This window comes from Acartia tonsa, chromosome 8 (assembly GCF_053477335.1).
Source record: "Acartia tonsa isolate MP-2025a chromosome 8, ASM5347733v1, whole genome shotgun sequence".
In the NCBI taxonomy this organism is placed as follows: Eukaryota; Metazoa; Arthropoda; class Copepoda; order Calanoida; family Acartiidae; genus Acartia; species Acartia tonsa.
Window position 1 is genome coordinate 51,097,699 of NC_137267.1, and position 27,829 is coordinate 51,125,527.

General features: G+C 35.9%; 2 protein-coding genes across 4 annotated transcripts in view; both read left to right on the forward strand.

Annotated features, from left to right (window-relative positions):
• On the forward strand, window positions 1-11,892 carry LOC145327266 (uncharacterized). The gene is made up of 7 exons (XM_080170855.1): window positions 1-282; window positions 1,547-1,722; window positions 2,353-2,439; window positions 2,865-3,099; window positions 3,476-3,510; window positions 3,808-3,855; window positions 11,392-11,892. The coding sequence occupies exons 1-7, from the start codon at window positions 150-152 to the stop codon at window positions 11,494-11,496; spliced, it is 819 nt and encodes a 272-aa protein (XP_080026981.1). The 5' UTR covers window positions 1-149; the 3' UTR covers window positions 11,497-11,892.
• The window catches only part of LOC145327265 (omega-amidase NIT2), a 21,383-nt gene continuing 5,438 nt past the window's right edge, over window positions 11,885-27,829 (forward strand). The window contains exons 1-10 of one of the 3 annotated variants that reach the window (XM_080170852.1): window positions 11,885-11,949; window positions 12,651-12,737; window positions 13,278-13,374; window positions 14,015-14,086; window positions 14,755-14,816; window positions 15,062-15,147; window positions 15,653-15,681; window positions 15,907-15,988; window positions 16,765-16,812; window positions 17,738-17,814. In XM_080170852.1, the coding sequence (XP_080026978.1) occupies window positions 11,898-11,949; window positions 12,651-12,737; window positions 13,278-13,374; window positions 14,015-14,086; window positions 14,755-14,816; window positions 15,062-15,147; window positions 15,653-15,681; window positions 15,907-15,988; window positions 16,765-16,812; window positions 17,738-17,814 (692 nt within the window). In that variant the 5' untranslated portion in view covers window positions 11,885-11,897. Of the gene's footprint in view, window positions 11,950-12,650; window positions 12,738-13,277; window positions 13,375-13,424; window positions 13,503-14,014; window positions 14,087-14,754; window positions 14,817-15,061; window positions 15,148-15,652; window positions 15,682-15,906; window positions 15,989-16,758; window positions 16,813-17,737; window positions 17,815-27,829 lie in introns of those variants that run through there. The other 2 variants (XM_080170853.1, XM_080170854.1) reach the window with 2 other exon arrangements.

The window sequence follows — 27,829 nt, forward strand, 5'->3', positions numbered from 1 at the left end:
CGGAAAATGATGAGATATATCAAAGTGATGACTCACCAACTCCAACCTTTGTTGAAGAAACTAATGCTGTTGATGAAAACACAGATGCTGGCACTGTAAATGATGTGGTTCCTCCTGTCTGTGAAAACTTTGCTGCAAATACCAATGATATGAATCAGACTTTAGAAGAAAATATTGTAGAGTATGATATTGTTGTTATTCCTGAAGATGCTAATGCAAATAATACAGCTGCAGTTCAAGAAACTGATCCATTAAATAATCCAGATATAGGAATGAGATCAGGTATTATTTTTTTCTTATCAGTATTATTTAATACCTATCAAATATATGAGCATTTGAGACCAAGCTTTTCATTTGGGTGGGTGGGGTAAAAATTCAAATTCAATTGGGGGGGGGGGGGATAATATTTATATCACATAGGCAAATACATCAAAGCTTTTAAATTTTTTGGGGAAGGTAAATTTTAAAATATTTGAAGGGCCTACGGCACCCCCAAATTCATCCCTTACACCCCCCCCCCCCCCCCCTATTGGACGTCCTTGTTTGAGACAATCTTTTTTTTCTAAAAAAATAAGAGGGGGGGAAGTTTGTACAGTAATAGGAAATGAAAATTCAGTATCAAATTTTGCCCTGGCCGTGTGGGCTTGTTTTTATAGTTATCAACCTAATTCTTTTTGTAAGCTCTCTTATATGATTGGATCTACCTGTAAAATTTTGAAAATTGAATTTTGGGACTTTCCCTCTAGGGGCTAGTGGGGCAAAAGACCTCCCGAAACACTTAAATTTTAAGTTATGAGCTTAATTTTAAAGATATCGAGCTGATTTTTTAAATAGAACCTTTTATTACATATATAGATGAGTTGACTAGCCACCCCATATTTCATTTTTGCACTGTACTTCTAGGGGCTTTTGGGGTAAAACAACCCCCCCAAATACAAATTTATAAGTTTTGAGCTTACAAGCCCCTAGAAGTAAAGTGCAAAAATGAAATGTGAGATGGCTAATCAACTCATCTATGTAATAAAAGGTTCCATTTAAAAAATCAGCTCGATATCTTTAAAAATAAGCTAATAACTTAAAATTTTAGTGTTTGGGGGGGTCTTTTGCCCCACTAGCCCCTAGAGGGAAAGTCCCAAAATTCAATTTTCAAAATTTTACAGGTAGATCCAATCATATAAGAGAGCTTACAAAAAGAATTAGGTTGATAACTATAAAAACAAGCCCACACGGCCAGGGCAAAATTTGATACTGAATTTTCATTTCCTATAACTGTAGAAACTCCCCCCCCCCCTTAACTTCAAGTGACACTTTTTGGTAGAGTTCTGACATGTTTTAAACATAAAGAACTTAGACATCACAAAGTTCAAGTGAAAGTATAAGATGAACATTTGGAAAATATCTAGGAATTTGCTAAAATTAACTATGTATTTTTCATCTAAAATGTTATTTACTTGTTAGCTGGCATATAAACTTTTTTTCTAATGAGATTTAATTCAAGTATAAAATATTTTTCTTATTGGTTCTGAAAATAATACTGCAATTTTAGAGGAAACAGTTGGTGCTACTAGTTTTCAAGGATCTAAAAAGAAATCAAAGAGAAATAAAAATCGCAATTCAAATTGTGATATAATAGTTTATGAGAGAGAGGTCCTGATTGCTCTACAAACATGTGAATTGTCATTAACCAAACCTGTAAATCTTCCAAATGAATGTATAGTAAGGGTAAGATTTGTTTCACTATCTTTTTTTAAACTGTTTTTCTCCTAATTATAAAAGGTGTATCAAAAAAAATCCTATGACACCAGTAGAATCATAGTGCAGAGCTAAAAATACGAATAGGCCCCCAAATAACTTTTTTGGGGGAGTTTTAAGTTTTTTTTATTATGGATCGAGAAAGTTTTTACAGATAATATTTTTTTTTATTTTGGGGTAAAATTCTTAGCTTTTAGAGTGTTTTGCGTCAAATATTGTATTCTATTATAGAGTAAAATTAGTTCTTTTGATTTCATCTATCAAAATTTATTCATTGTATTCCCATCCACGATTTTATGGTGCATCGCTACTTATGGATGTTGTGATCCTTGTTTTTAATTAAAGTTTTAATACAAAAGCAAAGCTCAACTAATTATATTAAGCTTGTTTTGTAAGCATAAACATATTTTAAATCTCCATAATCAGCTTTCATGAACTAACATTATATAATTCATTTTTCGTAAGTTTGACTTTCACAAGGCCTTTGACAGTCAGTTGAAGCTTCTTGGTTATCTTAACACGAGAACATTACTGATTAGCATAATTATAATAAAAACATATTAAAGAAAGAAAATATAATAAACAAAATATTTACCCTAGAAAAATTATCATATACAGAAACTACCCAAGAAACTGAATCCTCCCCCAGGCTATGTTATTGACGGCAGAATATTGGAAATTAAAATGGTAAAATTTTTCTAAAAATATCATTAATTGGCATATTTAAAACTTTTTGAAGATTTTTTTGAAAGTAGTGATTTAATATTTTGACAAAAGATTTTAAACATATCTATAATACAAAGTAGAACGATGTCTGTCTGTCCCTTAAGATCTTGGTAACCAATGAACCGATCGTATTCTACTCTTCAGGGAATATACCTACTGGTCCTGTGGTGGTTTTAGGCTATTTTCTTGGGGGATGGGACAACCCAACCCCCCCCCTAAAAAAACAAAAAATTTCCTTAACATTTTTTTAATTACCTCATGGTGCAAAGCCCCTAGAGGTTAGGGGCGAAGCCACTAGTTCTATCTTAAAGCAGCTGTAAGTTGGATTATTTTCTGCTTCTATTAACCGGTTGATATAAAAATTACATTATTTTCTTATTTAATAGCTGCAAAATGAAGAGGAAAGTCTGAGAACAAGAATACTGAAATTACAATCAGGATTAGGTGGCAATGTTCATTCCCAGGACCCTACTAGAGAAACAAACAATGAAACGGATAAGAACAACTGCACTGTAGAAGATGTTCCTGCAAGCACAACAGAATCTGATACAGCTACCATTGAGGTTGTCGAAGATAACTCAGGACTAAATTTACCATCAGACACCTATAAAGCTTGCGCAGGTTCATATTTATATTTAAACATTTCTATAAGTGTCCTCTTCCCTCATTGTCTAACTAAATGAATGAATGACTAGCTTTTTCAATCAGAAAACTTTTTTTACTGCTTTTGATAGTTGTTTGATTTTATTTGGTGGTATTGTTAAATTTTTCATTTATTTCCTAACCTTACCTGGTCATATTTTTAATTTTTAATTTTGATTTGCAAACCTTTTGTTGTTGTTTAGTCTTCCTTTTTTAAAATTTGTCGTCTTTGAGCTTCCCCTTTAACAGGTGCGTATGTGTGAGGGTGAGTTTCCCCGCCATTTTCCCCCACTGTTCAATATATTATCCCATTGTAAATTATTTCGCCTTGTTGTAAAAAGAAAATATATTTTAGGAAACAAGATAAGTGTCACTCAAACAATTATAGAGGTAAACTTTTCATTAATTTAAAATATATTTAAAATTTTTGAATCTTATTATTCTATACAGTTAAATTTGTACCTAGTTAAATGTTTTTTAGCTATCTTTTTTCAAATCTTTGAAAAAGAGTTATCTTGGTTTTTAACAAGCTTCAATTGTTTTCAAGTACTCTAAAATTAGACAGACTAATTTAATTTAATATCAAATTATTCTAAGGTTTTGCTAGTTTTTTTTTTATAAAGGAACATTTAGAATTTTGAAAAACAAAGGCGTAAGTTTTATGTTACAACTGATATTATTTGTTAGTGCCTTGACTGGAAAGAAGTATCATCAACAGAAGTTGAAGGAGTTAAGGTAATAAAACAAGGATGACAACATCCATATAAGCGAAGCCCTATAAGTCAGAAGGAAGGACAAACGAACAATAACTCTTGTAAATTTCCAATTCTTTGTTGCAAAATTGCGTAAATATAGGATATTTTAAGGATTTTATTATAGAGATGCCTCGCTTATAATACTGTACCTTGTTGTCCGAAGAATCATTATTCCAAAACTCAGCTGAATAACTAATTATAGAAAAGCTTTGTTCAATTATTGTTTTGATAACTTTATGCAATGGATTTATTATAACTTATTAATATAACACCAGATTTTTATGTTCTGTAATAAAATGAAACTCTCAGCGGTCTAAAATAACGTTACCCCCTATCTACCGTTTACCCCATCCCCTCCCTTACTACTGGATGAACGAACTCCCCAATAAATGAGTTCCATGTTAGCAACCTAAATTTATGACATTTTTCCCCTATCAAAACATGAGAATGTGGTATTCGGCAACCGTGAGCCATGTCTATGGCACCCCTGATCTGGGGTTCGGTGGAGGGTCAATGGCCCTCCCCCGAGTCCTGGGGAAGGGGTCTAGTGACCCCCTCCCTACGCTTAGAATTAATGATTTGAATCTGTCATGTTTATTATGGTTAACTGTATTCTTAATTCTCCCCCACCCTTTCCAGGGATGGGGGAATCATTATTGCCCAAACTGACCATTGTATATATATTATTTATGCTTTTATGTTATGATTATTTATTCCTATCCATGTAATTATTGTTTGTTGTATATAACTCCAGTATCTCTTAACCCTTCAATAAAGTGACAACTGAAAGTAGATGTTGATCATTATCTAGTGAAAGCTAGAGAAGCGTAGCTTCTCTATAGTAAGGTGTCCACGTCTGTCACACTGCCGTAATCTAATTGAACTCCGGTGTCTGCCATTGATCCTCGGCGGATACCACAACTTTGGTGACAGCTGTGTGAGATTACGGCGAACCACAAGTGTAGAGCAGACGCGCATCTGAGGCTAAGGTACTCCCAGCAGTGAATCTGGCAAAACTGACGCAAGCAACCTGAATTACCCACCCTGGACAGCAAAGTTTAACTCTGCATCCGGCAGTTGTGGAAGCAAAACAGCGAAATCTGACGAATAACCGCGAGCAGCGCTGATATCTAACGGAGAATTGAGCGCCAAAAGGGCTGAAACAGGCCTGCGGACCGGCTGAAACAAGCCAAATACGTGTAGACGGCTGAAAATAGGCCAACTTTACTGCAAGAAATAGCAGGATCCGAACCAGTGGCGCCAGCAGGACGGGACATTCCCTGCCGCCGATAGGCTGAAACATGCCACATAGCTGCAAGCTGCGAGCTAACATACGGGTGTAGTGCACCAGAACAGAGAAAAACTACGCCAACCCCGAGTATCCTGAGAAGCTACAACGCAGCCACCCATCTAGAAGACAGATATTATATCACATTTGCAGGGATTACCACCCTAATGTGATGACCAAACAATAGATTTATGAGCAAAGCTTGGCAAACAAATTGTTGTGTTGTGATAAATCTAAGAATAGAACAGGCTTGGATTACTGTTTATTGTGATAACAGCTAAAAATAGAACAGAGTTGGTCAACAAATCTGTTATGCAATTGTGATAAGGACAGCAATAAAAGTTAGATGTAATATAATCAAAACAATCTCAAGCCCACAGCACAATAACAAATACACCCCTTATTCCAAGGGAAGGGGAGGGGGCCCCTCTCCATTTGAAGACAAATACAATCAGGGTTATATAACAGATAAGCCTAAGATTAAGAAGCAGAGGCCCCATTACACCAACACACAGTTACCCCCTCCCTCACAGTGGGAACGGCCGGAGTTACCCCCGTCCCCTCACGCGCTTCCCCCTTCCTACCCACACTAGGCTAAGTCCGTCTGTAGTGTGGAGCTAGCGATCGGATATACAGAGCGCCATTCACGGGTAGCGCAACAAAGTGCGGAAAACATCATAAATCCAACGGACGAAGCGGACCAATGAGGGAGCGAGCTGAGGGGTGAGAGCGCGTTTTCCCCGTGTGCGCGGATTTGACGGCGCGAACGCGCGTTACAAGGACAGAAGATTCCACGCACACACACACACACACACACACACACACACTTTCACACCAGAGCAGAGCTACTCCATAGCATCTAACAGGGGTATTTTTAGCAAATAAAGAATTGCAAGTTTCTTTCCTCCTAGCTCTAGTGTGATAAGGGAAAACCCAATCAGTTCCTGACAGCAGTTCAGACCCTCAACATCTATCTACCTCAACACCTAACTATTGATAAGTACAGCTAAGTTATACCTTTGCAAACTAAAACTCCCAACCTAGTGATACAAACAGTGTTGGCTGTTAGGCTAGGAAGCCTCAAGTGACAACCCATTCATTGTAGTCCTGTATAACTTTGTGCCCGCCGTTTCACCGTTGACCCAATGGACCAGCATCAAGTCCCAGGAGGTGACCAAGCCCCAGGATGGCTCCAGGATGACCCTCAGCCGGCCCCAGCCGAGTACCGCAAGCTGATGCTGAGCAATCTGCCGGAGTATAGAGGGCCGCCCAAGCAGTCCTGGTCGGCACATATCCGCCGACTGGAAATGTCATGGGCGGCTTACCGCGTGCCACCTCATGATTCCCTCAACCGCCGCAACGCCCTACTACTGTCATTGGTAGGGCAAGCGGCGGAAATGGCGTCCCATCTGTTTGGCGAGGCAGGCCAAGCCTTGACCTACGAGCAGGTCAAGACCGAGTGTGAATTGTTATTTCGTCCTGCTTTTGAGTCCCAAACGCTTAAACAAGCGTTTAGGGACTACAAGCAACACTCGACAGAACCTATACAGGCGTACATATCAACAAAGTGCGCCTTGTATAGGGACGCCTACAATCATGAGGATCTTGAATTGTTGGTGGACGAATTAAACCGTGGAATTCGTAACGCCAATGTAAAACGCCTCATGATGAACCATGAAATTGCGAGTGTACCTGAGTACACTCGCAAGGCCATGTTCACCGTGACCATGGTTACTAAGCAGCTGAAGGAGGGTGTGTGCTTAGTCGACTCGACCGACGGGCTGACTGGATCTGCCTGCATCCAGTTGCCCCAATATGACGAGTCGGAGCCAATGGAGATTGGCTCCTTGGCTCCGGGTCTCCACCAGATGGGGAAGGTCGCTCCAGATGACAAGGTTCCAGGCCGCTGCTACCGCTGCCAGGGGAGAGGCCACCGAGCTCGAGACTGTCCAACGCCTGTGGAAGTTAGCCTAGAGGAGAGGCGCACCCAGCCACGCCGTGACCGTTCTGCCAAGTGTGAGCGTTGCCACTATGACGGCCACACGGCGGCCGAGTGTAGAGCTGACTGGGCCCAGGTAGCCAGCCGCAGGCGCACCGCCGACAAAGGTGCCCCTCCAGGGAAGCCCAGCAGAGTGGCCCATATGGAAGGGAGCGCGCCCCCAGCACCACCACCGCAAGCAGCCGCCTCCAGAGCTGCGGACCGAGCCGATGGGATGCCGCAGTTCGGGACTGTCCCAGCTAGGATCAACGTACTGGGCGGCGCGGCTGAGCCCAACCGGGTTGGCCTAGGCTTCAGTCTTAACCATCTGGGGCCAGAGCTGATACAGCCCAACAACATAGCCGAGCCAGAGGTGCTGAGGCCCCAGCCTTTCAGTCTCAATATGATGGAACCTGCCCGACCGAGCCTACCCAGCAAGAGTGGAGGGGCGCTGCCCAGCGTCCCTGAGACGGTGTATGGGGAGGCCCTGGCAGCCGCTGAACGAGAGAGGCAGGAGGTGCTAGCCAGCACCTCTGCATCGATGTATGGGACGCCACCCGGCGTCGCCACCTGGGATGATGGGGGGGTGCTATCCAGCGCCTCCCACCGTGTGCCTGGGGCGACAACCGTCGCCGCCACCGAGATACCTGGATCCTGGAACGAGCCAGCCTCCAACCTGATGTCTGGGGCGACAACCGTCGCCGCCACCGAGAGACCTGAGTCCTGGAACGAGCCAGCGGTCCCAGAGGAAGGGGTGACACCCGTCACCCCCAGCCAGCCAGCGCCACCAGCCTGCAGAGAGAGCCCAGCTACATGCCAGCCAGCGCCACCAGCCTGCAGGGAGAGTCCAGCTACATGCCATCCAGAGCCCTCTACCAGCCAAGGGAACCCAGCGGCTCACCATCAGGATAAGTTGAATTTGTTAAATGTATTGAATCCAAAACCTTGTAAACACCCAGCCTTGCCTGTGCCCCCTGCACTTGAGGCTGGGGAGATTGAAAATTGGGAAAATGAGGGCTTGCCTGTGCCACATGCACCTGAGTTCCTAGGGCAGGGGAGGGCATTGAGTAAGGGCGAGCCTGTGCCACATGCACTTCAGCCCCATGCCACTGGGCATGCCTTGGACCAGGGAAGGGAGCATTTAGGGCTAGGGGAGCCGACACCCAGGCAAGTGCCAGTCGCTTGCCAGTCTGTCATTGGGGAGGGTATCGGGGTGCCTCGGCCGCATACAGATAACGCTCAATGGAAATTTGTGTCTAGCCAGGAGCAGCCCAGCCGTGTCCAGCCCCAAGAAGCAGCCGTGACCAGAGCCGGAGATCCCCAGCCGCGTGCACGAGGAAGATGGTTACCTGGAAGCCTCTCCCATTGGTGGATGGTCCTGTGGGGCCTCCTGCTGGCAGCCGTGTGGCCTACAACCAGCTACGTCCTGGTGGGGTGGGACTGTGCCAACCCCACCCATGTCACGTCTTACAACAAAGAAAAGATGTGTGACACGGAGCCCCTACACCAGGAGGTGCCCCTGGGCCACGACATCCACGTCCTGCAGCAAGTCAAGGTGAGGGAAACCACTGGGTTCAGCTGTCAGCTCACCGTGTCCCAGTGGACATTCAGGTGTGGGGTATGGGGTCACCTCAAGGTGACCTCGGTCCCCACCCTCATGAGGCCAACCAAGATAGACCCAGAAGCGTGCCGAGACCTGGCCAGGAACCGAGTATACACGTTGCCAGGCAAGACCCAGCCACTGACGTTCCAGCTGAACCACCCCCTGTTCTTCACCGTTGATGTAGTGGGCGCCCTCGTCAACAGCCCCGAGGGGGTGGGTTGCGAGGGGGAGGACGTCCACTTTGAGGGCCAGCTCTACCGCAATGAATTAGTGCTCCAGGAGCGGCGGCTGCTGGTCAAGGAGGAGACCTATGTGGTGGAGGATGGACGGGTGGAGTCCCAGTCTGACCACCTGACCCTCGACTGTCCCCATTCTGAGCTGTCCTGTATCACTGGGGAAGCGACCTACGTGTGGGACCACCTGGGAAGAGATTGCCCCTTGAGGCTGATCCGCAGCCTCCAGCCCAGCCTGGTGAGGGATGCATATCTGGTTGACCATCAGGCCCAGTTTTTCATCAACATGACCAGCCCCACCTCAATTGTGAACTGCGACTTCGAGGCCCATGCCACCAACCATCCAGCGCTGTTTGTGGCAGCTGACCCAGCCGCGGCTGCGCTGCCCCGAGTGTCGGCCAGGGATGTTGACGTTCCCCTCCAAGCACAGATCCATGCAGGTTATATTGGATTCACCCTGGAAACACGCATGAGGAGCACTGCAGCAGAAGAAGTAGCGGCCAACTGCTGGAAGCTCCAGCAACTAGATCCGGCCCACCCGGTGCGTGTCCATGGGAGCACGTTCTCGGTACTGAGGGGAGACATCCTGCTGCAGCTGACCTGCCAAAGGCACAAGTATGTTGTCCGCGAACACAAGGAGTGTTGGGACAAAGTGCCAGTGGAGCCCACCGGTTTTGTAGACGCCGTGACGCGGGTATACAGTGAGCACGCCACCAAGATTCCCTGTTCCTCCACCTACCCCCTGACTGTGCACGCAGAGGAAGGCTGGATAGAGTTGACCCCTGCTCCCAAGAAGAGGCCACCCCCGCTGGATACGCCCAAGCAGTTGTTGACAGACCCCTTAGATGACTTCAGTTCAGGTGGTTTGTATTCACAGGCTGAGTTGAACGACTGGCAACAGCTGCTGGCGTTCCCAGCATACAAGAGTGCCATGCTGACCGGCCTATCCTATGGCTCCTGCGTTCAGCAAGGCAGCTGTTCGGCCACAGGAGACCATGGGATAGTGTCCTACAACATTGACCGACTGGCGGAGGAAGGAGAGGCAGCCCTGGATGTCTGGGCAGGATTTAGACAAGCCATCCACGAGTGGGGAGATGGCGCCGCCATCCTGTGCTTGCTGCTGCTGATCCTCAAACTGCTGGGGGACCTCACCATCATTTCTCTGGCAGCAGCACAAGGAGGAGTCCGGGCAGCCCTGAATGCGATATCACAAGTGTTCCTGTACCACCCAGCCTTGTATAAGAAGGCGATGGCTAGAGCCAGGCTCAACCATGCCAAGTCCCGGGACTTTTCAGTGGACTGGGATGCCATCCCCATCGGCAGGGAAGCAGCCGAGGAAATGGTGTCTATGAAATCAACGGACAGCGGGCATGACCGCCCAGGTAGACCAGGACCGCCCTCTGGCAGACCCCGCGGCCCCTCAGGAGGACAGGCCGCTGCTCAGACACTCAACCTGGCAGCCAGTGCCCCAGCCGCTGCCAACAACAACCCGCAGGTCCCACTGCTGACCGTTCCAGCAACAAATGTGCCACCACCAAACCTGATACCTGCCGGCGCTGACCAACGTATCCAACCCAAGGCAGCCTCTGCCTTCTACCCCACATTGGGAGCCCATCAACCCTAAGAAGATACTCACCACTAGGATTCCATTGAATCATTATCGTTTGTATATATTTTTAGCCCTAAGGAGCGGGCCGAAGGCCTCAACCACTGTCGGAAGTCTGGTAGGGAAACCATCTCCCAGCCTTCCGAGGGGAGAGTTGTGGTATTCGGCAACCGTGAGCCATGTCTATGGCACCCCTGATCTGGGGTTCGGTGGAGGGTCAATGGCCCTCCCCCGAGTCCTGGGGAAGGGGTCTAGTGACCCCCTCCCTACGCTTAGAATTAATGATTTGAATCTGTCATGTTTATTATGGTTAACTGTATTCTTAATTCTCCCCCACCCTTTCCAGGGATGGGGGAATCATTATTGCCCAAACTGACCATTGTATATATATTATTTATGCTTTTATGTTATGATTATTTATTCCTATCCATGTAATTATTGTTTGTTGTATATAACTCCAGTATCTCTTAACCCTTCAATAAAGTGACAACTGAAAGTAGATGTTGATCATTATCTAGTGAAAGCTAGAGAAGCGTAGCTTCTCTATAGTAAGGTGTCCACGTCTGTCACACTGCCGTAATCTAATTGAACTCCGGTGTCTGCCATTGATCCTCGGCGGATACCACAAGAACAACTAGGTATATTATATTAAAACGAAGGTTGTCTGTTAAAAGTAACTTTACATGCTACATGTAACAGTTATCAGACTTGGAGAAAATAAAGTTATATATTCACCTGTTTTATATTCCATTATATTCAAATTCATTATAGAGATCCTTTTTAACACGCTGTATTATTATTGTTTTAGGAAATTGAAGTTGAAATTCGTGGAAAACTGAAGATAAAGTCATCACAAGAAGTTTTGGCAATGAAAGATCTACGCACAGATGTTATTCTTAATTTCAATAATTAAATTATTTTTCATTTCATACATTTGTAGATAGAAATACAGATTTTATTAAAAGAAAGGATTTTATTTTTATGCAATATCTTTTTGCTTCATATGCTCAAAATATTTCAGTATTAAAATCATTATAAGTTAACCAAAATTATTTTCATACAAATGTAAATCTAGATATTTATAGTATTTTTTTATAACTATGCGTTTATTCTTATCATGTACTGCAAGTTATTTCATTTAAAAATGCATTTATCATCTATAATTAAAAGAAAGTTTTTATTTTTGTATATAAACTATGACAAAGTATTCTGACCTCAACATATTTTTATAGTAATATATATTAATAATAAAACTACATATTATCGTTATTTTTTTTGTTTATTAATAAAGTATCATTTTTTTGCAGAACAATAATGGCTTCTAGTTTGAATAAGTTTCGGCTCGCCCTTGTACAAATGGCAGTAGGTATACAATTCAATTGTCATTTAATATTGCAAAAAATTTCAAAACAGGTTAAAGAATGTGTACTCTTATATATTTTACTTAGAGGCTTCTAGGTGCCCTTGGAGGGTTGGAGGGGGGGGGGGGGGGTGGAAGCTGACACCCCACTTTCAATTGTAATTTTAAATAGAAAAGGTTAAAAAAAATTAGCTTTAAACCATCTATGAAAAGCTATCCTGTAAAAGAGAACCATATCGGTTCAGTGGTTAGCGACATACTTTAGTACAGACACACACAGATACACACACAGACATCCTGTTACTTTATTTTAGGATTATTTTCTTAATGTACAACAATATGTAACTGTTTTTTTAATAAGATGCAAAAAAACGTTAAATGCAAATATCAGAAATGTTAAGTTTTGAATTAACCAGGGATCTGAAGGGACAAGACAATGGTCGATAAATTGATGTACATCCCCAATGATGATACACAAAATTACTCCTTATGTAGATTAAGATTTGTGATTGAAACGTTTGAACAATCAACTAATCAAAATTTACTCAAGTCCCCTAAGTTGTTAATTCAACAAATATAAGACTTTATTATAAAAACTTTGGGGACTAGTGTAATAAACAGCCCATTGTCCCCTCTCTCTCTATCTGAAATTGACACCTAGACTTTCTCTGGACTAACAGTTTACCAGAATTTCTAATTTACCCCAGGTGCAAACAAGACCGAAAATCTACAAAGGGCAACAGTAAAGATACAAGAGGCTGCACAGAATGGTGCTCAAGTTGTTTCTATTCCAGGCAATACTTAATTTCTTTATAATATCCAGTAAGTCTGTCTGTCAGTCTGTAATGCTCTCGCCAATAATCTTTTATGAAAGTAAAATACAATAGTGAGTGTATTCATTAACCCACTTGTATCTCTTTAGATAAAAGGAAATTGTATTTGCTCTGCTGCTGTTGGAAATAGTTGTATGAAAGATTTCCCTGATTAATTTATCATTTACTCACTCTGTCTGTTGATCTATTACGCCATAGAGAAAAGGGCTTTTTGCGTCAAAATTATAATCCTATTAAATAAAGTAGTAGGTTTTTAAGATCTCAGTAACTACTGAACCGATTAGACTCTCCTTTTCAAGAAGCTTCACTTATGTTCCGGGAATGTTGATTTACTTTTCGATTAATTTTTGGATAGTTTTAGGCCTTTTTCTGTTAATATTATACCCCTATGAAATAAGGTGAAATAGATAGTAGATACTAGGGTTTCAGCCGCTAGTATTTTCAAAAGTTATTTTCTGCTAGTTATTCTTTTTAGTTATAATAAAAACATAATGATTTTAGAATGTTTCAACAGTCCTTATGGAACCAAATATTTTGGTGAATATTCTGAGATTATTCCAGATGGTCCCAGCTGTCAGGCCCTACAGAAGGCTGCCAAGTAATCAGTCTATAATACTAAGTAGAATGATGTCTGTCTGTCTGTGTCTGTATGTCTGTCTGTGTGAGTGAATATTCTGAGGTTATTCCTGATGGTCCTAGTTGTCAGGCCCTTCAGAAGGCTGCCAAGTAATCAGTCTATATAATACAAAGTAAAATGATGTCTGTCTGTATGTGTCTGTATGTCTGTCTGTCTGAGTGAATATTCTGAGGTTATTCCGGATGGTCCCAGCTGTCAGGCCCTACAGAAGGCTGCCAAGTAATCAGTCTATAATACAAAGTACAATGATGTCTGTCTGTCTGTGTCTGTATGTCTGTCTGTCTGTCTGTCTGAGTGAATATTCTGAGGTTATTCCAGAAGGTCCCAGTTGTCAGGCCCTAAAAAAGGCTGCCAAGTAATCAGTCTATAATACAAAGTAGAATGATAAAAAAAAAAACGTGGGGTAGGGGAAGTCCAAATAAATAAAATATAAGACCCCAAATGTTAATTTAAAAAATCGCAAGTAAGCCAAATTAGGTACCTATTAAACAAAACACACAGCACACCAATAGGGAGGTGGGACTTCTCTAGTTAAATGGGAATAGAAATTGTGTTGGATTAAAAATATTCCTATAAAATTTTGCATTTTATTAATGTTTAGGGATAACAAAATCTATCTAATTGGAGGCTCTATACCAGAAAAATCTGATGGAAAATTATACAACACAGCTACAGGAACAATATTTTTTTAAATTTTATCATTAAGACGTGTCCGCTAGTTGTCAGGGGAAGGGGACATTCGATTGTTAATACATTAGTCCTCAAATTTTTATAACAACAGTTTCTTATTCGTTGGCCTAACAACCTTGGGGACCTTTTTATTTGGATTGGTTGGTTCATTTAGTTGAGTGTCCAAACGTTTCAACTACTAATTGTAATCTACAAAAGGGGTAATTTAATGTTATCATCATTGATCAGTTCGTTTATTCAGTAGGAGGGGAATGATGGTTGGGATCGTTATAGTAGGCAGCTACAAGTTTGACTTTATTAGAGGACATGATATTCTAAGATTTAAGTAATCCTATTATATTTTTTGTCTATCCCGAAGGATCTCGCTAACCGCTGAACCGATATTGTTCTCCTTTACAGTGAAGCTTCTTATAGGTCCTGGGAAGGTTTTATACTATTTTTTGGGAGGGTGTCTTTACCCCCCTCCCTCCCCACCCCCCAAAAAAAATTTTTTTTACACTTTTTAAACTAAAATTTAAAATTGGATGAGGTCGACTTTTACCCCTCCTACCGTAAGTGCCCCAGAGGCTTTTAGGGGCGTAGCCACTAGTAATAAATGAATTAATATGTAATTTGTAATTATTGATATATGAAATAATATTGTTGTTAAATAGTTTGGTGTCCCGAAGGAAATTTGTTGGCTGTACATAGAAAAATACATCTCTTTGACATTGGTAAGAAATTCTGGCTTTCTTACAATTTTCATAGAGTTACTACGCTCCCCCTCGTATTTACTTTCATGATTATGTGTCACAGGAATCTTCAAACATATTTTAAAGGAGATGGAACATTTCTTACATACCTAACTAGATTTTAACTACCAAAGTTAATTAGTACTCTTAAAATAAACAATTTAGATTTTCTTACGATTAATTTAAAAGTATTCCAAGAATTGTTCATGGTTAATTTTATTTTTTAGATGTTCCTGGCAAAATAACCTTCAAAGAATCTGAAACTTTAAGTCCTGGAAATACTTTTACTTCTTTTGATACGCCTTGGTGTAAGGTAATGTCATTTTCAACCGTTAGTGTCAAGTTACGCTTTATCTCACTATCTAATCTTGCCTTGTCAATCCGTTTTGTTTTGTTTTGTTGAATACTAGCCTGTTAGCTATAAGTTTCCATGGAATTAGGACAATGACCGATTAATTGATGTACTGTACATACCCAATGATGATACACAAACTTACGCCTTCAAAATATTTCAATTAGATGTTGAAAAGTTCGGACACTCAACTCAGTGAACTAACCAATAAAAATTTTTAAAAAATTAAAGTCTCAAAATATGCTAAACCAACCTATAAGAAAACATTATTTTAAAACTTTGGGGACTAGTGTAATAAACAGATCAATGACTCCTTCCTCCCTGATAAGTTTCCTTCTTGTACTATATGTTTGAAACTTTTTGGATGTATAATTATAATCACTCGAAAGACTTTTATAAGGTTCTATCAACAGTAATTTTTCCTTCATTGAATAATGAATAATTCCTTTTTTTGTTTTTTTTTCAGGTTGGCCTTGGAATTTGCTATGATATAAGGTATAATTTTAATTTAATATTGCCTACATTTGTTTTTAAAAGTATTGTGGTGGTGGTTTTTAGATATATTTAGGGGGCAGACACTTCCCTCCGAAAAACTTGTTTCCCCCCCCCCCCAGAACTTAAAAAAAATTAGGTACTTTTCTTAATTTTTGGTTCAAAATAAAAAATAAGGTGGGAATCACTTTTACCTGTAGGGACGAAGCCACTAGTTCTTATTTTTAGATTTGCAGAGATGGGTATGATCTATAGAGACATGGGATGTAAACTCCTAGTTTACCCTGGAGCTTTTAATATGACCACAGGAATAAATATTTTCATTGATATTTTTATCCTTTTATCCTGGACAGAGTAACACTTGACCCTGTATTCTTTTACTTTGATGCAGTTTGGATGGAAAAATTCTAGATCAAGTCTCAAAACAAAGAGTTTATCCTTTGCGAGGATTATTCAGTATTCATCTTGTCTTGTCTGCTATTAATCTACCAGTCAAGAACAGCTTCATTGTTGATAACAAATACATCAAAACTAGGGTTGGCAATCCGTATCCGGATCCGGAATCCGCCCAATTTTTGGCTAATTTTGGAATCCGGATCCGGAATCCGTTTTTAATAGCGGATTCCGGATTCTTATTTGGTAGGCTAAAATTAGCGTCTTGAGTTTTTTCTTTCAACTCCTCCTCTTTGAAGGCAAAAATTTTCATCATTATATATAATATCTTTTAAAATCTGGTTCGATTCTCGGAAGTGAATTATAGAGAACACCAAGAACATTTATTTATCCGAATCCGGAATCCGCCAAAAATAAGAATCCGGAATCCGCAAGGAATCCGCCACTTTTTTTGACGGATTCTTTAAGAATCTGAAATCCGAATCCGGCCCAAAAATTCGACGGATTGCCATCACTAATCAAAACATTGTATGCCAACATCTATTTTGAAAATTATTACTGTTGACTGGTGAAAATTTTGAGGAAATTTTTTTTTGTCAGTTGAACTCTCTCTTCATATGTATTATGATTGAGAATAAAACAATTAAAAAGAATGCCAAAACTATCGATTAAAACGTTTTATCAAAAACAGGCCCAGCTCACATTGATACCCTTGTCAAAGGCAGAGCTCTTGATAACCAGGTACAATTTTTTTTATCAAATGTTTTAAATCTTTTCTGACTTGTTTTAAATTACAGTATAGTTCAGTTGTAAGACAATGGCAAATGTAAAGGATTTTAAATTAAACAAATTGGCATTATTTTCTTTCCTTAATCATGAGAAGGTAAATTTCTTCTCAGGGACAAGGGACCAGGAGTCTGAAAAACAATTCTAGGTGAAACTTTCCCCACAATCCACTTCCTTCTTTTATCCCCCTTCTTGCCCACTTCCCTTAAGTTACAGCACAAAACAAGTTTTACGACAACATTACGACACTTAAAAATTCAATTTTTCAGCAATTGTGAATGGAATTAAGTTGCTAAATCAAGGTCCCTGATTTTCCATATGTTTGATTATTATGTTAAAAATGTTTTTTTTTTATTTCTCGTTACTTCTGAAAACAGATCTTTAGTATAGATGTATGTACAATTACATATACAAAACTTTACCCAAAATTCACTTAAAATACATAAGGGTCTGAATTTTTTCATTTTGAATATTTTCTTTCATAGCCTGCTGAATGTCGGAAAATGTTCTTTGATCTAATTTACCGCAACAAACACCATTATACATGTACATATATAAAGATCACACTTACAAAAAATAGGGTTACAACTTCATTACAGGGGGGGCTAGATCATTTTAAAGACCGGTCATTTTTCGTAACGTATACTGTATAATTATATACAGATAACTACCTGCCCCCATTTCAAAGGACATTTTTCGTCTGCTAACAAATTGTTTTCTGCTACTTTGTTGTCTTAATATTCCCGACACTATTGGTTTATTTTCAAAGACCCAATTGAGAGTCGGCACGAGGTCCTTGGGATGGGGACATACATTCATTCAACCCCTTTCCCCTCTAGTGTTTTACTCTAATCTTTTGGTAAAAAATAATTCTTGTTAGGTTTATGTAGCATTTGCTAGTCCAGCTCGAGACAATTCTGCTGAATATGTTGCATATGCAAACTCTTCTGTTGCCAGGTAATCCAAAATTTTATGAAACTTCTCTACAAGTTCTCTGTATTGGTTGGTCTTCAACGCTAATGGTCTTCCATAGAACTCAGGCTCCCATTATTTTTACCCAATTCTTCTACATTTCTTACCTCGGCCCTTTTAAGTTTGAATTAAATGCAAAATTTTTCTTTTCTTTTTTACTTTAATTTAGCTGTAACTAAGAACTGAATTAGTTTGAAAGAAAATTATTTGTTCGTTTCAACTAAGAAAACTAATAAGTATAATCTGGGATCACAAGGGATAAGACAATGAACGATTAATTGATGTACTTCCCCAATGCCTGTAAACAACCCTTTCTGAAGATCAAAATTCTTGGTTGAAAAGTTTGGGCGCTAATTGTTCTGAACCAACCAATCAAAATTCAATTAAAGTATCCAAAGCCAATGAATAAGATCTCGTAGTTATAAAACTTTGAATACTAGTATGATTTACATTTCAATATCCTCTTCCTCCCTGAATATTATCCTAAAATGTACCAATGCTGGGATCGCCATAAATTGTAAATCGATTGTTTGGTTATCGACCACATTTATGGCACACGGAAAAATTATGAGGAAATAAGTTACTTAACTTTAGTGGGACCGCGTAAAAAGAGTAGTGATATCAAAAGCAATATAGTAAGGGGTCCAAGGCATTAGCCTGTTTGCAGAGCAGAATGTGGGATAATTGTTGCAAAAAAAAGTACTAAATAATAATTATAAGAATTTACAATTACAAAGTAATAATCATTAAAATTTACAAAGTAATAATCATTAGAATAAAAAAATTTACAAAGTAATAATCTTTATAATTTATATGTACAAAGTAATAATCCTTAGAATCTACAAAGTAATAATCATTAGAATTTATATTTACTAAGAAATAATTTCTTGAGTTTAATTGGAACATGCAATATGCATTATATAATTATAATTATAAAATAATAATTGAAACTAGTTATAATTGGGATAGTATAAGAACTGATGATTATAGTATTGTAGAAAAAGATAATTATAATTACAATGTAATAATAATTAGTATTATGTGTGTAATAGGTTAGGTAATTTGATTGATAATTGAAATTTGAAATGAATAAGAATTAGTGATTGATAATTAAAATAATGAATGAGATAATTATTAATGATATAAATAGTTGTTGATTGATTAGTAAAAAGTTAGATAATAATATAATTAATAAGCAATAATAATACAATTAAATTTAATATGAGTAATTATTGAATTTATTCTAATTGGTTAGATATTATAATTGATAATTATAATATTATGAAATAGAATTGATGTTAATAAGATGTTGATGATTATTATGAGTAATTATTGATTGATTTGGAATAGGTTAGATAATAAAAATTGATAATTATAATTATTACTAATATGTAATAATGAGATAATTGTAATAAAATGAGTAATGATTAAATTATTTTTAATAGGTAGTTATAAGATAATGATATTATTTATTGAAATAGTAAAGATAATTTTAATTATTATGAGTAATTTTCTATTTAGGTGTTATAGGTAATATAATATAATTGATAATTATAAAAGGGAGAGGTCATTTTCTAGTAAATCCCGTAAAGGTGTGTGTTATAAGGCCTAAAAATAGTAGTAGAACGATAAGGTGCTCTAGATATATGTATTCCCTATTGAATAGAACAATAGGGAAATTTTTTTTTTTCTTTTGATAACCGTACCTGGATTATCTAAAAAAAATACGAAATTTCTATCAAACGCTTTGTTTGGCTCAAACTGACAAAAATTTTAAAAAAATATAATTATAATAATAATGTTTTCTATAGGTACAAGGTAAAGGTTAAGAACAATCTATACCATTAAACAAAGGAAGAAGTCATTCTTTACAGGTTGATTTATTATAATTATATTTTTTTTTATTTGTGTCAGTTTGAGCCAAACAAAGCATTTGATAGAAATTTCAGATATTCCAGGTACGGTTATCAAAAAAAAAAAAAAATTTCTTCCCTATTGTTCTATTCAATAGGAAATACAAATATATAGAGCACCTTATCGTTCTACTACTATTTTTAGGCCTTATAACACACACCTTTACGGGATTTACTAGAAAATGACCTCTCCCTTATAATTAACGTTTATATACAATATGAGTAATTATTGATTGATTTGTAATAGGTTAGATAATAAAATTGATAATTATAACAAATATTAGTAATTATTTATTGATTTGTTTGGTATTGGATAGATAATATTATTGGTAATTATGAGTAATATGTGTAATTATTGATTGTTTTGTAATAGGTTAGATAATATTATTGATAATTATAAATACAATGTGTAATTATTGATTGATCAAAATAGGTAAGATTGTAATATTGATAATTATAATTATAAATGTGTAATTATTGAATGATTGTAAGAGGTTAGATATTATAATTGATAATTATTATATTATAATTGATAAGTAATAGTAAGATAATTGTAATTAATATGAGTAAAAACTGATTTATAGTAGGTTATATTATATAATTAATAAGTAATAATAAGATAATGATAATTAGCATGAGTAATTATGAATTTATTTGCAGTAGGTTAGATGATATGATTGTTGTAGTGTTTATAATAAGGGAAGTACAATAATAAGATAAAGATAATTGATATGAATAACATAGTAAAGATAATTATAATTATTATGTGAAATTATTGAATTAGTTGTTATAGGGAAGATAATAATTATAAAATTATGATTAATAATTCGATAACAATATTCAGTTTGAATAATTATTGATTGATATGTAATAGGTTAGATGTTTTAATTCATAATTATAATAGTATAATTAGTGGGAGGTTAAATAATTTTAAGTGTGTAGTTTATAAGATTGTTAGAGATTTAATGTAATAAGAGTATTTGATTCATTAGTAATAGGTTAGATATTATGATAGATAATTATAATTTTGTTAAGACATATAATAATAATTTATGATAATAATTAAGAAGATAATGGTAATGAAAAGTGTTTGATTCGGAGTTTTAGGTGGTGGTGGATTACTTATTGGTAAGATAATATAATTAATAACTGTAGTAATTATACCTAGTCAATGAGAGATAGAGAGAGAATGTATCAAAATTGAAGTTACCGCTGATCCTAAATACCCCCCTGCAAGAAACAAGTTTGGATGAAATAATTTTTTTGGAGCCTTCGGCTTAAAAAATTATTTCATCCAAACTTGTTTCTTGCGGGGGGTAAATACATTTCGGGGGGTGGTGTATATAATAATAGTAGTTGTTATATTTAGAGAGGGAATGTACTAAAAAATGAAGTTACCTCTGATCCTAAATACCCCCCTGCAAGAAACAAGTTTGGATGAAATAATTTTTTTGGAGCCTTCGGCTTAAAAAATTATTTCATCCAAACTTGTTTCTTGCGGGGGGTAAATACATTTCGGTGGGTGGTGTAATAATAACAGTAGTTGTTATTTTTTAAAATTTCAACTGGAACAAAACCGGTTGTATGTACAAAAAAAATTTGCTTCACATGAAATGTTGCAAATTTAATTTGCAAAAGAAAAGCATTTCAGAGTTGTTTTGATTGGAGGACTCTTTTGCCTCCTAAATGGCCGTTAAAACCTCGCGAACAGCAAAATCGCCAAAAATCGCGATTTCGGCGGCAAATAACGGCCAAACGGTCCGCCGGAGGTGAACGATGCATAAGTAAAGAAATGTCCGCATTGAAAAGTTCAACAAAAGTGAAGAAAAGGTCAACGTCGCTAAAACGACTCTGTCACCCCCTAAAGGGGCAAAAACCGACACTTTTCGGAAAATCGTCAAAAATCGCGCCTTCGGCGGCGCGTACCGGCCAAACGGTTCGCCCGAGGCGGATAATGCATAACTAAAGAAATGTCCGCCTCAAAAACTTGAACAAACTTGCTTTTGTATGTCAATCCCGAAAAACGACTTCTTGCAGCAGTTTTGGCCGAAAAACCGAAAATCGCCACGTTTAACGGTCAATAACGGTCAAAACGGTCATTGGCGGGTCCAAATTTTTTTTCAGATTCTAAAACATCTCAATGGAATTGTTTTATGGGCCTGATGTTCAGACCCCTCTAAAATGACTCTTTCCTGTCCAAAATATACCCAGAAGGATTTTGTGAAAAACACCAAATTGGAAAACTTTGGGGGCCCATATCCCCCCCTTCGGGGGGGATGGGGGTCACCAAAATAAAAGTTTCGGGATGCTATGCCGGAGATCAGATGACCCGCGAAAACCATTCGTCTCTATCTGTCACGGTCTTGGTGGTATTAACGTTGTCCCATCGAAGGTTTTGCATTTTCACATTTTTTTCACATGAGTATGAATTTGATGGAAATAGACATTGCTTACTTTTTAGGTGTTTTTTGGGCGCTTGCGCGCCCGCCACGCGCGGACCGTTGGTCCGATCGGCCCAAACTTTTTTTTGCTTGCTGCGTATGGTAAATACGAAACTTTTGACACCTTTCCCATTTCTCTAGCCCACCCCCTTCCCCCTCAAAACTGACAGGATATGTTGCCAACCCCCCCTGATTTCCGGTATATAAAATTTTTCTCATGATCAGGGTATTGGAAAAATTGAAAATTTTTACATATAATTAAAATTATATGTAAATTTCCTTAATTTTTCCTGGGTGTACCAATGCTGGGATCGCCATAAATTGTAAATCGATTGTTTGTTTATCGACCACATTTATGGCACACGGAAAAATTATGAGGAAATAAGTTACTTAAAGGTATGGGGGACCGAAAAGAAATTGTAAGTAATCGTTTATAAGAATTGACAGCCTGTTGCAGAGCGAAATGTGAGTGAATGGATACAAAAAGTTGAATTCATATTTACAAAGTAATAATTGCTAGGGATTAATAATTAGTATTCAGATTTACAAAGTAATGATTATTATGATATTAATTTCAATTATATTTACAAAGTAATAATTGCTAGAGATAGTAATAATCAGTATTCACATTTACAAAGTAATAATAGTTAATTAGAATTTATATTTAAAAAGTAATAGTCATTAGAGATCAATTAGATGATAAAAAGATAATTATAGATTAAAATTATGATTACAAAGTAATTTACAATTAATGTTATTTAATATAAATTATAATAATAAAATGATAATTAGTAAGTAATAATAATAAGTAATATGAGTAATTATTGATTGATTTGTAATAGGTTAGGTATAATAATTATTAATTATAATACTAAAACTGATGAATAATAATGATGAGATAATTAGTATTATTATGTGTAATTATTGATGGTTTTTAATGGGTAAGATATTATAATTGTGAATTATAGTATTATAATAAATAATTGACAACAAGATGATAATAATTAATATGAGTAATTATTGATTGATTTGTAAAGGGTAAGACAATATAATTGATAATTATAGTATTAGTAATAAAATAATTATAATTATTATGTGTAATTATTAATTGATAATGATAATTGGTAAGAAAATATAATAGTGAATTATAGTATTTAATCAATAGGTAATTATAAGATAATTAAAGTTATTATTTGTGATAATTGATTGGTTTGTTATTTTTAAGTAGGTTAGATAATATATTTGATATTTATAATATTATAATTAATAATAAATAATTGTAATCAAAATGTGTTACTATTAATTGATATGAAATAGGTTAGAAAGCATAATTGATAATTATAAGTAATATGTGTAATTATTGATTGATTTGTTTGGTATTGGATAGATGATTTTATTGATAATTATGAGTAATATTTGTAATTATTGATTGATTTGTAATAATTATTGATACTTTTAATCAACATGTGCAATTATTGATTGATTGAAATAGGTAAGATAATAATATTGATAATTGTAATTACTATGTGTAATTATTAAATGATTGTGAGAGGTTAAATAATATAACTGATAATTATTATATTATAATTCATAAGTAAAAGTAAGATAATTGTAATTAATATGAGTAAAAACTGATTTATAGTAGGATGTATAACATAATTAATAAGTAATAATATGATAATGATAATTAGCATGAGTAATTATGAATTTATTTGCAGTAGGTTAGATGATATAATTGTTGTAGTGTTTATAATAAGATAATTATAAGATAAGTACAATAATAAGATAAAGATAATTGATATGAATAAAATAGTAAAGATAATTATAATTATTATGTGAAATTATTGAATTAGTTGTTATAGGGAAGATAATATAATTATAAAATTATGATTAATAATAAGATAACAATATTCACAAATAATTATTGATTGATATGTAATAGGTTAGATGTTATAATTCATAATTATTATAGTATAATTAGTAGGAGGTTAAATAATTATAAGTGTGTAGTTTATAGATTTGTTTGAGATTTAATGTAATAAGATTATTTGATTCATAAGTAATAGGTTAGATATTATAATAGATAATCATAATTTTGTTAATACATATAATAATAATTATTTAATGTAATTAATTATTATTACATGATAATTTAGAAGATAATGGTAATAATAAGTGTTTATTTTAGAGTTTTAGGTGGTGGTAGATTACTTATTGGTTAGATAATTCAATTAATAACTGTAGTAATAATACCTAGTCATTGAAAGATAGAGATAGAATGTATCAAAATTGAAGTTACCTCTGATCCTAGATACCCCCCTGCAAGAAACAAGTTTGGATGAAATAATTTTTTTGGAGCCTTCGGCTTAAAAAATTATTTCATCCAAACTTGTTTCTTGCGGGGGGTAAATACATTTCGGGTGTGGTGTTATAATAGTAGTTGTTATATTTAGAGAGGGAATGCACTAAAAACTGAAGTCACCTCTGATCCTAAATACCCCCCTGCAAGAAACAAGTTTGGATGAAATAATTTTTTTGGAGCCTTCGGCTTAAAAAATTATTTCATCCAAACTTGTTTCTTGCGGGGGGTAAATACATTTCGGGGGGTGGTGTAATAATAACAGTAGTTGTTATTTTTTTTAAAATTTCAACTGGAACAAAACCGGTTGGACGTACAAAAAAATTTACTTCACATGAACTGTTGCAAATTAAATTTGCAAAAGAAAAGTATTTCAGAGTCATTTTGATTGAAGGACTCCTTTGCCTCCTAAATGGCCGTTAAAACCTCGCGAACAGCAAAATCGCCGAAAATCGCGATTTCGGCGGCAAATAACGGCCAAACGGTCCGCCGGAGGTGAATGATGCATAAGTAAAGAAATGTCCGCCTTAAAAAGTTCTACAATATTGAAGAAAAGGTCAATGTCGCTAAAACGACTCCGTCACCCTCTTAAGGGGCAAAAACCGAGATTTTTCGAAAAATCGTCAAAAATCGCGCCTTCGGCGGCGCGTAACGGCCAAACGGTCCGCCTGAGGCGGATAATGCATAAGTAATGAAATGTCCGCCTCAAAAAGTTGGACAAACTTGCTTTTGTATGTCAATCCCGAAAAACGACTCTTTGGGCAAGTTTTGGCCGAAAAACCGCAAATCGCTACGTTTAACGGTCAATAACGGTCAAAACGGTCATTGGCGGGTCCAAATTTTTTTTCAGTTTCTAAGACATCTCAATGGACTTGTTTTATAGGCCTGATGTTCAGACCCCTCTAAAATGACTCTTTCCTGTCCAAAATGGACCCAACAGGTTTTTGTGAAAAACACCAAATTGCAAAACTTTGGGGGCCCATATCCCCCCCTTTGGGGGGGTTGGGGGTCTTTGAAACAAAAGTTTCCGAATTCCACGACGGTGATCTGGTGACCCGCGAAAACCATTCGTCTCTATCTGTCACGGTCTTGGCGGTATTAACGTTTGAAAATCGAAGGTTTTGAAAAATGGCTTTTTTTTCACATAAGTCACTATTTGACGGAAAATTGCCGCGGTCACTTTTAAGGTGTTTTTTCGGCGCTTGCGCGCCCGCCACGCGCGGACCGTTGGTCCGATCGGACCAAACTTTTTTTTGCTATCTGCGTATGGTAAATACGCATCTTTTGACACCTTTCCCATTTTCCTAGGTCACCCCCTTCCCCCTCAAAAATGACAGGCAATGCCTCCAACCCCCCCCGAAAACCGGTATATAAATTTTTTCTCATGATCAGGGTTTATGGAAAAATTGAAAATTTTTACTCTTAATTTTTCTTCGAAAAATTAAATCGTAAATTTCCTTAATTTTTCCTGAGTGTACCAATGCTGGGATCGCCATAAATTGTAAATCGATTGTTTGTTTATCGACCACATTTATGGCACACGGAAAAATTATGAGGAAATAAGTTACTTAAAGGTATGGGGGACCGAAAAGAAATTGTAAGTAATCGTTTATAAGAATTGACAGCCTGTTGCAGAGCGAAATGTGAGTGAATGGATACAAAAAGTTGAATTCATATTTACAAAGTAATAATTGCTAGGGATTAATAATTAGTATTCAGATTTACAAAGTAATGATTATTATGATATTAATTTCAATTATATTTACAAAGTAATAATTGCTAGAGATAGTAATAATCAGTATTCACATTTACAAAGTAATAATAGTTAATTAGAATTTATATTTAAAAAGTAATAGTCATTAGAGATCAATTAGATAATAAAAAGATAATTATAAATTAAAATTATGATTACAAAGTAATTTACAATTAATGTTATTTAATATAAATTATAATAATAAAATGATAATTAGTAAGTAATAATAATAAGTAATATGAGTAATTATTGATTGATTTGTAATAGGTTAGGTATAATAATTATTAATTATAATACTAAAACTGATGAATAATAATGATGAGATAATTAGTATTATTATGTGTAATTATTGATGGTTTTTAATGGGTAAGATATTATAATTGTGAATTATAGTATTATAATTAATAATCGACAACAAGATGATAATAATTAATATGAGTAATTATTGATTGATTTGTAAAGGGTAAGACAATATAATTGATAATTATAGTATAAGTAATAAAATGAATATAATTATTATGTGTAATTATTAATTGATAATGATAATTGGTAAGAAAATATAATAGTGAATTATAGTATTTAATCAATAAGTAATTATAAGATAATTAAAGTTATTATGTGTGATAATTGATTGGTTTGTTATTTTTAAATAGGTTAGATAATATATTTGATATTTATAATATTATAATTAATAATAAATAATTATAATCAAAATGTGTTACTATTAATTGATATGAAATAGGTTAGAAAGCATAATTGATAATTATAAGTAATATGTGTAATTATTGATTGATTTGTAAAGGGTACGACAATATAATTGATAATTATAGTATTAGTAATAAAATAATTATAATTATTATGTGTAATTATTAATTGATAATGATAATTGGTAAGAAAATATAATAGTGAATTATAGTATTTAATCAATAAGTAATTATAAGATAATTAAAGTTATTATGTGTGATAATTGATTGGTTTGTTATTTTTAAATAGGTTAGATAATATATTTGATATTTATAATATTATAATTAATAATAAATAATTATAATCAAAATATGTTACTATTAATTGATATGAAATAGGTTAGAAGGCATAATTGATAATTATAAGTAATATGTGTAATTATTGATTGATTTGTTTGGTATTGGATAGATGATTTTATTGATAATTATGAGTAATATGTGTAATTATTGATTGATTTGTAATAATTATTGATACTTTTAATCAACATGTGCAATTATTGATTGATTGAAATAGGTGCGATAATAATATTGATAATTGTAATTACTATGTGTAATTATTGAATGATTGTGAGAGGTTAAATGATATAACTGATAATTATTATATTATAATTCATAAGTAATAGTAAGATAATTGTCATTAATATGAGTAAAAACTGATTTATAGTAGGATGTATAACGTAATTAATAACTAATAATATGATAATGATAATTAGCATGAGTAATTATGAATTTATTTGCAGTAGGTTAGATGATATAATTGTTGTAGTGTTTATAATAAGATAATTATAAGA